Below are 13416 nucleotides of genomic sequence, written 5' to 3' on the forward strand. Positions count from 1 at the left end.
TTGGTATTCTAAAAATACATTTTTGTATACATCATATTAATGTATGACTAACTTAAATAAACATTGCCAACAAACACTTATACTCATAAACTAAAAAATATTTTCTCCACAGATGTATAATAAACATTCCAAAAGCAGTAAATGGTTATAAATAAGCTGGCAAACAAATGAGGATATGTGTTTGCTTGTTTGCATCTAGGCCATTCGACCAGTTGCTACTAAAACTCGTCAGTTACGTTCAAATACTTTAAACTTAAAATCATGTCATACATCCCACTCCAAATTATCGTTTGTAATTTACTATAGATCGATTAATTTCTGTCTACATTTGATTTGCCGGCGTACATGTAGCGCCAACTATTGGAAAAATAGTTAACAAAATAAGTAATTAAATATAGTTCTTACAAAAAAATAATTTTAAAAAAATATGTTATATTCACTGAATTATTGGGACAGTGATATAGCGCGATATAGATGCGCTATTATGCCATTATTGCAACAGGTAACACAGCGTGGAGTGTAGTAGTGTTTTGCCCCTGTACATCATACTTTTCCCGTTAGTAATAAAATGGTCCCGGTTATCTAACTTCGTTCCGGGGAGGGGAATTTTTGATTTGAAATAATATGACTTGCAGTACAAATTTGAAAATCATATATAGTTAATTCGGTTCTTTTTCTCTTACGATTTCCATGTCTGGTCTCAACTTTCATCTATCTAACTCCGTTCTCGAAATTTAAGGAAGAAAAGTGATGGAAATTTACAAATCTACAATTTTTTCAAATTGCAGTCCAATAAGTATAAGTACCTCCAGTAACCGAGTGAGATAAAAACCATTTAACATAGGTATTGGGTAGTGGTTCGTGCATGGCCAACGGACTGGACACGTGAGTTTTCTGGGTTTTCTTCACGTTAGTAACACCTAAATAGGTCCGGCTTCCCATAAAAGTCTCCCGAGATGCATCGCCTTGGCAAATCGCTCACGAGTCACGTTGCCGTAACAAAATAATCAAACTATGTTTTAACGAGCAATTATTTATTGTGACGTCGTCACATAGCTGGGCTGCAAATTTTTGTCACAATGTTTTTCAATACCTTTAGTAGTGGTCTTGTCGCTGTATATAATACTTTTTTTGTTAGTAATACAGACGTATCGGTCATCTATCTAATTCCGTTCGGGGAAAAATTTTGTACCAAAATAACGTTACTTCCGTTTCAAACTGGACGTTCCTATGTAGTTAATCTGGGCCTTCTGCCCATTTGGTTTCCATATTCGGTTTTGACCTTTATCTACCTAACTTCTTTTTCGAGATTTAGGAAGGACATACTGACTATCAGACAGGGGACAACAGTCAGAAGTTATAGATCTACAATGTTGCAGCCTAAAATTTTTCTATGAACGCAATATTTACGAGAACATACATTTCACGCAGTTTATGGTTTTTGCCTAAACTTTAAACACTTTATCATCACATAAAAGCAATTATTCTCGCATTTTTACAAGTTTTTTTTTATTTAAACAAGTCATATCGAAGTCTTTCCGACGTTAAGGTTAGCAACTTCGATCACGTACAAGTCATCACAACCTGTCTAACACGAATCACTTTTCAAATATTAATATTAGACAGCAGTGGCGTGCCGTGACATTTGATGACAGGGAAGCTGTGTTTCTGTGAGAAGCCGACTTCCGGGGCAATCAGTTAATTGCGCGTCAGTGATGATCTTGGTTCCATTCGTATTGTTTGTTCGATAAGCCAGTAAACAACCGTAGACTTATCTAAATGTATTTTTAATATCACAATTACATTCTGAATCGCTAACCACGATATAAGGGCTAAAATTATAAATAAAATAATAAAAGCTTACTTGGTGAAATAAAATGTGTGGTGGATGTACAGTACATACTCGTACCTGGTACAGAATATTCTTCAACTGTATGAATATACTTTTAAAGAAAATTATAATTAAATATAGCTTTGCAAAGAAACGTACATAAATATAGCATAAAATCTTCTTTACTTTTTAAATCTTTAAAACAATCCAATCAGTCAAATAGCTCCCTACGAGTGACTAATGGATGGAATCAGAGACGGTCCAGGTAGGTGCATGCCTGCCGGCTGCCAAATCCCGAGGGTGCAATCAATGTCAAATGCCTGTTTTGTCGCATCACTCGTATACCTCAAAGGACGTGACAAGGTTGTTGCACATTTTAAACGTTTCTCGCCATAGCTATAAAAATCTAAATATGTTAAACTTAATACTAAGTAGATTGTCCGTCATTTGTTTTCTAACTAATTCGTTTTAGGGCCAGGTCCACGGAAATTTCCAAAATTTACAACTTTTCGATCACTCTCATTGAACTGAAAAAATTTCCGTCTTTATTATCTAATATTACGAAGAAATCAGTCTCCACTGTACTCGGCTAGAGATTGGTTCGGTTAAGCTTTTGTTTAAGTAAAATTCCAGCTCTTTCGTTAGGGTTTTATTGATGTCCACAATTCCCTAATCTCTTAATTATTTAACTACTTCTTAAGTAGAAATAAGTTGAAACCGGTTACTTTGTACTTGAATATTTGTAGTCTTGAGAAAAAGTGGAAAGACAAATTTTTATGACAACGGATACATAAATCGTAAATTTAAGGAAAATAAATTACTTTATGCATCTTTCATTGAATTTAGTTGTAAGTGATGCTGCCAAAGTAATAGTTAATTTTTAACATTGCACAAGATTTGTACACGTTTTTTCTACATTTCCTTATAGATGGGACATACTAAATCGTAATATCACCGGTTTAACATTGAAATCCGTAAGTAATATAAGATGGGAGAGCGGAATCACACCGAGTGACCGATTCTAACACATTTTTAACGTTCTTTATTTCTCGACTGTACACAATTTAAAGAATTTTTAAATTGATCACTTGGTGCGATGAACTCTTACGTAAGATAACCTTTTTAGTTATATAAATAAAATACTATAATATAATGTGATAAAAGGATTAGAAGTACGAAATAATCTAATAATCGTAACGTTTGTTGTTATGTTTTGCCCGGACAACGCTGGGCTTATCTGCTAGTTTTTCAATAAATAAAAATAAAGAAATAAACTTTACCAAGTAATTAAGCTACCAAGTCTGATTACCACTTTGTATGTGAATAACTCCTAAACGAATACACTTGAAACAAAACTGATTCTTCCATTGCGTTTCTGGGTGAATTCTAAACTTAATTGACATGTCAAAACCCCTCTCATTAAAAAATTATGAGCTGCATTCAAAATGGCACCACAAAAAAGTCTCACCCGATTAATGTCTTGATACGAGAAGTCAATTTTGTCAACATTGCTCTAGATAAAAATGATGTTTCCAGACTTTTGCCTCACTCTGTGTAAATACATAAAAATGAGAGGATAAATCGTTATTACTGTATAAAAAGATAATTTTTCTTTTATTAAAAAGGTAAGTAAATATATTTTGAAATTGTACAACCGTTCAATTTTTTGAAAAATGAAAAATTTCTTTCCTTAAACTTTTATCACCTTAAATGTAATGTGCTTGATAAATTTCTCATGTATATATTAAAAATGTATACCGTGGAGAAAGCAAACTGACAATAGAGAGGTTGCGGCCGTCGTTTTCAACCCAAAACCGTGAACAGCGAACGGACGAGCGCCGCCATCTGGCAATTCTATACGGTCAATAATGGCGTTTGCTACGTCTAGAATGGCGAGTAGACGATCGGCTTAAACTTCTTCATTTTTCTGTGTTCGGGGTTAAAATTATGACGCATTTTATTAAAATAATGATTATTTAACCATTTACGAATAATATTGCAAAGAAACAGACGATTTTAATCCAGAAATTATTTAATTATTCATTTTTTTTTTTTTTTTTTTTTGCAAGATGATTTGAAGTGCCTATAAAATTTACACATATTTGTCTTCATAATAGCTTATCATAATTGTAGGTGTAGGTTTGTTCTTACACAGCATCTTCTACCATCAACAGCGTAATATGTTTGTAAATTTTCTAAAAATAATTTCCCGAGCTGCTTTCGAATTTACGCAAGCCACTACTTCCCTCGACAAAAGTATGAAGTAGTCCTGTCGAACGGTAGGAGACACGACGCTAATTAAAAATAATTATTTAGTGTTATTAAATATCCTATATATACTTTTAAATAGTTTAATTTGTTTATTTACATTCGCTGGTAACATTCCTCGTCGTTAAACGTATCCGCCATTTTTTAACAATATCCCATGAGTCAGTGCGCGCGTAAACATCTCGCACTGACTCATGGATATTGTTCGTGAACGTGTGCCGCAACGTATTTCACTTGGAGTTCAAACGTCAAACGTGTACTTCTGCTTGCAGTACAAGTTTAACGTTTGAACTTCGGCCGCAACCTCTCTAATATAATAAAATTTCGTCTATATTTATTAATTAATTTATAATATAAATATATATAGATTTATTCCTGCTTTGCAAAAATCTACTTAATATTAAAATATAAAACTTACTTAAAATTCTCTGCACTAGGATTTATACAGGGTGGGCCAGCGAAAACGAAACGGCAGAGTGTTCGTGTTCGTCCAAGCAAAGCGCTCGGACAGGTCGATCTTTTGCTCGAGGGGACATCTTTTGCAATAAAGTTTTTGCGATTCTGAATACAACAGACAACAAAAAATTTTAAGAACTCATTTATTTTGTATTAACTAAACAAACATTTATTTCGAAAAAAAAATGTTTGTTTAGTTAATATTCAGAATCGCAAAAACTTTATTGCAAAAGATGTCCCCTCGAGAGTAAAATCGACCTGTCCGAGCGCTTTGCTTGGACGAACACAACACTCTGCCGTTTCGTTTTCGCTGGCCCACCCTGTATAGTCTAATATAGATTTATATTATCTTATTTAATTTAGTAATTTTGTAAAATTAAATTGCATAAATATAAATTGAATTTCTAATAATACCTGTACAATACAGAATTTACAATTTAGTTATATTTATTATTTTGTTATCAATTTAGTTATGCAATTACATCAAAACTTTGGAAGTTATGAAAGAATCACCCAATACTGAGACCTGAAAGGCCATTATAATTAATTTCTGAATTAAAATAAAATAAAAACTTTTGTTATTTGCTTGCCCGGGAAAAGACAGTTCTTAATCCACATTAATTAATTAATTAAATTCAAATCGAATAAAAATTATCTATAAATCGTACTTGGCGAAGGCATGAGTTCACTGTTATTGGTTGGTTGGTAGTTTCGTCCAATTGCATGATTAGTCTGTGCTAATTTTTAATAGTTTTTTAAATTTGTAAATAAAAGAAATAGAAATTACAATCTCATTTACTTTGGATTTCGTTTTTACGTTGTTAATTAAATACAATATGGTATGTAGAATGGTATTTGCCACAGAATGACAAAGTATCAACTAATATCAAAGTTAAGTTTATTATATTCAGAATTAACAATAATGATTTTTTTTTATTTAATATGAAGTTAATTGAGTTATCACATTATGACATTCATTTGTAATAAGTGTATTTTTATTCAGAATATTTAAAATTATATATTTTAAAAAATGATCCTAAATGCTAATTTTTTTTCTTTTCTACTTAAGGTTAGCAAGCCTTTATGCGGTCTTCCCGCCAGTCCTTTACTTTCTAGCCCATCTGTAACTGTTTCCACGTTCTTGTTTTCTTTTGTAAGCCTATTATTTAATAAAATTTTTATATCAGAAATTTAATATTTTATATCATAATTAATGCTTGTCGTTGAACTTTTCAGAATGGTTATACAAGTAAAAACACTTGCATTTATTCATTTATTTTTTTCCAAAATAATGTCACTGCACTATTGTCTACGGTTTGCACAGCGTAGCAGGTTGCTGATGTAATTAAAATTCTGAAAAACCATCTCCAACATACTCATCATCTAATCTTAACCTGTGAAAAGTCAATGTTAAAAAATATTCTAACAGATTTTAATATAAACTGTAAACTCCTATCATCTGTTTAAAACATTTTAGTGGAAAAAATATTATTAGAATTGACCATGTTGTTTACAAAGAATATGAAAGAAAAAACATCAAAATTAAAATACGGAGAAATCTTCAAGGATCTTTTCTTCGATGCTATTTTCTTCATATTTAAGTTCAGTTTTAATTATACTACTCCCAAAAGACACGCTAATGTTGAGAATAGATAAGTGCAATCATTCAATTTTATGAATCATAATAAATATACAGAAAATATATTAAAGATATTGTTTTATGGTTATAAATGTGGGGGAATGTGGTGCAAGATGGGGCTATGGGATAAGACGGGGACGTCCGTTTATTTGTGGTTAACGCGCTTTCATCTAGCTGTTATTTGGGGAACTAAACGTCAACCTGAAAAGGGATGACGGGACGAGAGAACGTCCGAATCGCTCTCTTTGTTTGGAAGTAAGACAGTTTTCCACGTTTCGGCAATACTCCATCTAATTTTACGCCCGCTACAAAGTTTCTACGGAAGAAGTATTATTGTGAACTTTTACATTACCTTTTAGATGAAGTATTATGGTATTCGAAGTAACCTTTAAGACCGAAATTGTTTAGTTTTGAAATAAAGTTGACCCGTGTTTGCAGTCAGTATGAAAAGTGCACGTTGGGGCAAGATTGGACACGAAATTCTGCTGCTGGCTAGAGGCACTGCAATATAGGGCAGTGAACTAGTTTTAAATTCGTTGTCATTGATAATTCTATATCACCTTTTCGAATATATAAAATAATAATTTTAAAAATGATCTTTATTTATGAAAACATTTTTTTAATTTAAATACTATCTTAACAAGAAATAAAATGTGAGATAACGATCGAAATAAAAATTTTTTCCACAAAAAAAAATATCGTCTGCTTACAAAATAGCGAAACTGAGCATGCGCGAAGTGACAGTATCGTCTGGTAAAGTAAATACGAGTAAGTTCAAACTTTTATATTTATTTATTCGGAAAATAATAATAAATGTAGCCGTTGTGATAAACGGGTCACACTGGTTCTTCTGCCAATATTAAAGAAAACGACAGTTTAACCATTTTATTTTGTTCTTCTTGTATATAAAAATAATATCCCCATCTTACCCCGTGGGTGGGGCAAGATGGTGCATTTACATATAATTTTAAAATATTAAATTTTCTTGTTTTTAAAAACGTTTTTCAAAAATTAAATTTTGCATTATACATTACCAAATGTTGTAGTTGCTGAGAATAAAAAAAAAAAATTGTTCTCATTAAAGTGGTTGCCATCTTATGACTCTTCAAACATTAATGTCCTCATCCTTCCCCTATGTCATATGTAATAGTAAAATTATTAAACATATTAATTATGCAAAATAAATAAATAAATATCATATAAATGGAAAATATCTATATTTGCAGAATAATTCATACGTTTCCCTACGAAAAAACAATCTTGCCAAGACTTTAAAATATGTTTGTTAACCAGTAAATTTATTTTAAACTGTATAAAATTAAAATAATAAAAAAGAAAATTCTTACAGATAAATTTGGTATATTACCAACAGCAGAGCAGAATAAGACAAGTAGTAACAATCCGAATATTCTCATATTTAATTAATTTCACATCTAATTATAAGCACGTCTACGTTCTATTCTATTTAATGGTATATATAAAGCTAGCACAGAAATCGTGCATAGTAACGAGTGCTGAACATCGATTTATTGTTTAGCTGCTGACAATTTATTTTCGTTAGTCTTGAAAATTTTATTTTTATTGATATAAATCAATCTTGTCTTTATTGTTAATCTTTACACGATAATTTCGTTCTTGATGATAATGTACAGTACACCGTCATACAGTCATAAGCTTGGTACTCACATACGGAAACGGTTGCCGTTCCGTCGTCTTTCCGTGTCGCCTGTACTCACATGCGGAAATTACTCTACAATTGAAACGCGCCATCTGCCAGCCGTAAATATAAACATGGTACTACAGTAGTTAGGCCACGTGCCAGTAGTCGAAAATAGCTTCTGCCGCGATTGCTTTGTTATATCAATTAAACTTTTTAAGTTTGCCTTCGATCTTATCGCAAATGAACCCTCAAAAACGAATAATTTGGATAGGAAAAATATTCTAAATCGTCGAAAGTTAGCTTTTGTCACCGAATTTCGATTACGCTATTCCCAATACTTTACGCAGTAAGTTACGTCTATTTGACATTAATATTTAAATCGGATAGTAATATAGCGTATAAATGAAATATATTTGCGTATTAGTGTACAAATAAAGCTTTTTAACTTGCTCACCGCCATAGTTCGAATGCTATCGTCCCACGTGATCTTTATGACATTACTAAACGGCCTTCCTATTGGTCTAATTTTTAAATTCCTACTATTTGTTCACACTCTCCCTATATCTTGTTCGTTCATTAAATTTTCAATCGTTAATAAAATACTTTTTATTCATCCACTCAAGTTCAAATAAATTTTTTTAAAACTTGTAGTGGATGACACTTGATGTTAATACAGTTTTTTTCAAATATTAATTCATTAATTAATTAAATTTAAACTGTGACGCCCGTCAGCAATATGCCGATTCGGACCGATAGAGGACGCGAGGAGAAAAAAGCGAACTTTGAACTACTCATTCACTTTTCGGACCAACAACGTCAGGAGACGGACAAAAATTTCTCTTATATAAGATATTTATGTATATACATATTTATATTAATTGTAATTATTTAATAAAAAGAAATTTTTCTTTGTTGACCTAAGTAGGAATTTACTTTAAAAAATATCTTTTTATATTACTTGTCGCCATTCCCCTTCCACGACGGCAAAAGTTGAAAATTTTCAACTTCGCATTCCGTCCGCTTCGATGGCAAAAGTGACGTCATTTTTGCCGTTCCGTCTACGGTTTCCGTGGTCCGTTGCCGCATATGAGTACCAGGCTATACTTTTAACGCGGCACAGTTCCTACTTTTAAATCGTCCGTCGCCGAGGACGATTTAAAAGTAAGAACTGTGATGGAATCGAGCGATAGTCGAGGGGCGAGGACTTAGTCTATCCTGCACCCCATCCACCTGAAGATTCACAATAAAATTAGTTTCTTCAACTGGGTCTAACACCCGCCACACAACGCAGAAATCGCGAATCTAGGAGTTCCCGATTTTACGATTATTCAAAATATTTAAAAATAACTAAAAGAGGTTTATTGATTTACCAAGTTTTTTTCTGTTCAATTAAATAATGTACAAATTTTAAAAAATGATAACTTTTCTAACATAAAATTTATAAAAAGTTTTCATGCTAACAAAGGAATACACTATTTTAATAAATTATTATGATTAAAATGTTTATAAAAGAAAAAAACTCATGACTTTTAGTTTAATGAAAAAAAAGCATTGCGTGATAAAAGTTTTATAATTGAATAAACTAAATAAAGTAAATAATTTAGAGTATAAAAAATTTATTGATAAACCAGAAGTATACATAATTTCAAATATAAAAGTGATCGATTTTCGAGTTGTTTAATTCTTGTCATCTTAATTTATTTACTTAACGATTTTAAATTACAAATTTATAATAACGTGCAATATTAAACTTCATTATGTGATTTGATAAATTAATCGCAAATTTTTTACAAAATGTAACTTAAAAATTACTCGATATTAATATAAACTCGGAAAGATCTTATAATCTCAATACTAGCGTGTATTCGTAAGTGATGCAAGCAGAAAACTAAAAAAAGATATGAAATCTTTTTGTATGACTGTGTACTGTACATTATTATCGAGAGCGAAATTATCGTGAAAAGCTTGACAATAAACAAGATTGATTTATAAAAATAAAATTTTCAAGACTAACGAAAATAAATTGTCAGCAAGTAAACAATAAATCGATGTTCAGCACTAGGTTACCAGGCACGATTTCTGGTCAAGTTTTATAGCATTAAATGAAATAGAACGTAGACGTGCTTATAAATTAGATGTGAAATTAATTAAATATGAGAAGGTCTGGATTCTTACTACTAGTCTCATTCTGTACTGCTGTTGATAATATACCAAATGAAGTTGCTATTGGTAAGATCATGAAAGATAAGTTTATTTTTATGTTTTTGATATACTCGAATGTATTAACTTTAGTTGTTTTAATAACAAAACATCCAATGAATGTTAATATTGATAACTCTGCTTCTTACTCTTATATTAATATTATTTAACTTATTCTTACGTAAACGAAGACCGTTGTAATTTATATTTTAGAGTTGATCACACACAGCAATCAAGTATTCGAAAACAATGTATTACATTTTGGTATTTATAAAGACTCCGCCATATAAAATTTACAGTTATTACAAAAATATTACAAATTAACCAAAATGCATTTCGGAACATGGTTTCCTCCTTCAGTTATATTATTACAGTAGAGCATCGTTATCCGACTCAATTGGGGACTGGGGTTGGTCGTATAACTGAAAAAACGGATAACCGAAAAGTATGAAAAAATACATTATTAGTATATTAGTATATCCCATGTAATTTGTATAGGCCTATTAGTATATCGCTATTAACTTACTTCGCGTTGAATTTTCATCGATGTTAAGCCTAACAAAATTTTTATAAAATAATAATCGTCGCTATTGTATCGCTAAAAATGGTTTCTTTATTTTCCACAAAATAAAGACAAAATAAAAAATTAAGCATGGTTTAAATACTGGCCTCCTTTTAATGGTCGAGCCATGTTGCCAGCTAAAACACGCAAAAATTTAACAAAAACATAATTTTAAAGTTATCCAAGACATAGCCAAATATTGTAGCGCCACATCACTAGCATGACATTTTGGTATTTATAAAGACTCCGCCATATAAAATTTACAGTTATTACAAAAATATTACAAATTAACCAAAAAAACCTCCTTCAGTTATTTTATTATTGTGAAATCTGAGAAACGTCTCTTCATAATTATTCTGACACCCCCTGTGTTTTTCTGGCGAACAACAGAACCTTCGCCGTTCGATTGTGAAACGCGCGTGAGCGACTACGTATTGGGATGAATATGGACAGATGCAGGAGGGAAAGTTGGACAGAGAGATCCGGAAATAACTCACTCTACTACGCATTTAACAATAATTAACAACAATTTATCTAACGAAACGACTTTACAAGAGTGAAACATAAATGGAAGAGTCTAGTTTATAATCGCGTAGGCTAGAGACAAATTTCTAGGCGTGTCAGTAAATACCTGGATCGTTGTAATCGGCTTGGTCATTTTCGGAAGGAAAAGAGTGTCCTCCGCTGATTAGAGTTGGTCTGGAATTTTGGAGAATACATTTCGTAAACAAATGTTCGGTTGTTTAAGGCGGCTAAGGTCAGGCGAATGGTTGAAAGTCAAAGGGATCAGGGTGGTGCACAGCTAGAATGAATACACGGGGAAGGAGGCTGACTGGAGAACTCTGCGTGTGGATATCTGTTCTTTAGCCTTCTATTTGGGGCCCTCCCCTTGCATTCCAATGCCCATTTTTGGTGAAAAAGTCGGTTGCTCTCCTGCGCAATTTTGTTATTTTATTTCTGTCATTCAGTAGTCATTCGAAAGCTGTATCACTCGCGGAGGAAGTACAATCCGTTGGAAAAAGTTCTCAAGTTCCTGAACGATATCTATGACATCTTTGCCGTTATAGATTGGCGAAATAACTTTATCAAATTAAATAGGGTACTTTTTCATCAAATAACCTGCACTAGCCCTGATTCTCGCATTATTATTATACATAAACCAATAAATTTTGTAAAAGCTACAGCAATGCATAATAACATAAAATTAATCCGTTTTAAAACATCTAGTGCATTCTTGTTTTTAGTAGTCATACAATGAAGGCTTGTTTAGTCCATTTTTGATACTTGACATTATGATTTTCACCAATAAATTTAAAATACAAAACAATAAACAAATCTTAATTGTATGATTACTAAAAGAACAAATAAAAAAAGGAATGTAGTTTTAAAACGTAATAAGATAAAATGAATATTAGTACGTTCTGCTGTAATTTTTTCAAAATGTATTGGTTTTATGTATAATAATAATAAACTAACTGAAGAGGAAAACCATGTTCCGAAATGCATTTTGGTTAATTTGTAATATTTTTTGTAATAACTGTAAATTTTATATGATAGATTCATTATAAATACCAAAGTGTAATAAATTGTTTTCAAACACCTGGTTGCTGTAATATAAATTACAACGGTCTTCGTTTATGCAAGAATAAGTAAAATAATGTAATTAATGACTTAGATAATGTAATAGAAAATATTATAATAGCAATCTACTAATTTCGATTTATCCTGTAAACATTTATAATGTATATTTACCTTTCAGGTGCTATTTTTCCGTCTTCTCTTCCTGTATTAGAAGAAACATTTCGGTTAGCTATAAACAATATAAATTCGGATTCGAATTTATTACCTAATACGAAACTGATTCCGATTACAGAGAATGTTTCTACCCAATTCGAAGTTATTAGAGCCGGTAAATTTATACAAGTTATATTAAAATTACTTTATTAATAAAATTAAATACCGATATAATTTTTCAGCGTGCAATTTAGTAGATCAGCGAGTGATATCGATAGTTGGACCTCTAACGTCTTTAAATTCTAAAAGTGCTCAAATTGTGTGTGGCCAATTAGGAATACCGCAGATTAGTATCTTGGCCTCAGACCCGATGTTATCTTTAATACCGATTTTGAACCAATCGTCGTCTACGCTTTTGAAAATGTCGCCGCCGGATACCTTTCAGAATCACGCTTTAATACATATCTTGAAATATTATGGATGGGATGCTTTTGCCATTTTAACGGAAGATAATGAAGCAGGCGAGTTTTTATTGTTGTTTTGTGCTTAATAATGCCGTAAACTTTATTGATTATTCTCTATACAAAATTAATTATTAACTAATTTATCATCTGTATGTAATAAATTTAATTAATTTTGTACTTATATATAGTTTTGGAATTAAAATTAATAGTTATATTTTATTGTTAAAATAGTTTATAATGCATTACACCGTATAAATAAGTAATACTTTATATGTTTTAGAATAAAACAAACCTGTAATATTTGTATACTTAGGCACAAATCATACATTATATATATAGGCCTATAAACGAAGAAATTCATTAATTTTATAAATATTTTAAATAAATTTATAAATTGTCTTAGATAAGAATGAATAGAAGTTTCTTCGCTTTCAATTAAAAACTTACCATCTTTTTGAATTTTTTTAATTTCTCAAATTAATCTTTTCGCATTAAAAAATTTAATATAGGTTATAATAGGGCTATAAAATTATACATTTGCTGATGGAAAAACACGACAATTTAATAAAGAGCAATTGAGTATTTAAATTAAATTAATAATTT

The 13416-nt window shown here is 31.1% G+C and overlaps 1 protein-coding gene across 1 annotated transcript; it reads left to right on the forward strand.

Annotated features, from left to right (window-relative positions):
* Positions 1–2071: 2071 nt before the first annotated feature.
* Positions 2072–12870, forward strand: LOC136970945 (uncharacterized; the record flags this gene model as incomplete). The annotated part of the gene is made up of 3 exons (XM_067265434.1): positions 2072–2096; positions 12375–12524; positions 12592–12870. Coding segments are annotated over exons 1-3 (454 nt in total), but the record flags the coding sequence as incomplete, so codon positions are not given.
* Positions 12871–13416: the final 546 nt, after the last annotated feature.

Source organism: Centruroides vittatus, unplaced genomic scaffold (genome assembly GCF_030686945.1).
Source record: "Centruroides vittatus isolate TY-2023 unplaced genomic scaffold, ASM3068694v2 contig_2224, whole genome shotgun sequence".
NCBI lineage: Eukaryota > Metazoa > Arthropoda > Arachnida > Scorpiones > Buthidae > Centruroides > Centruroides vittatus.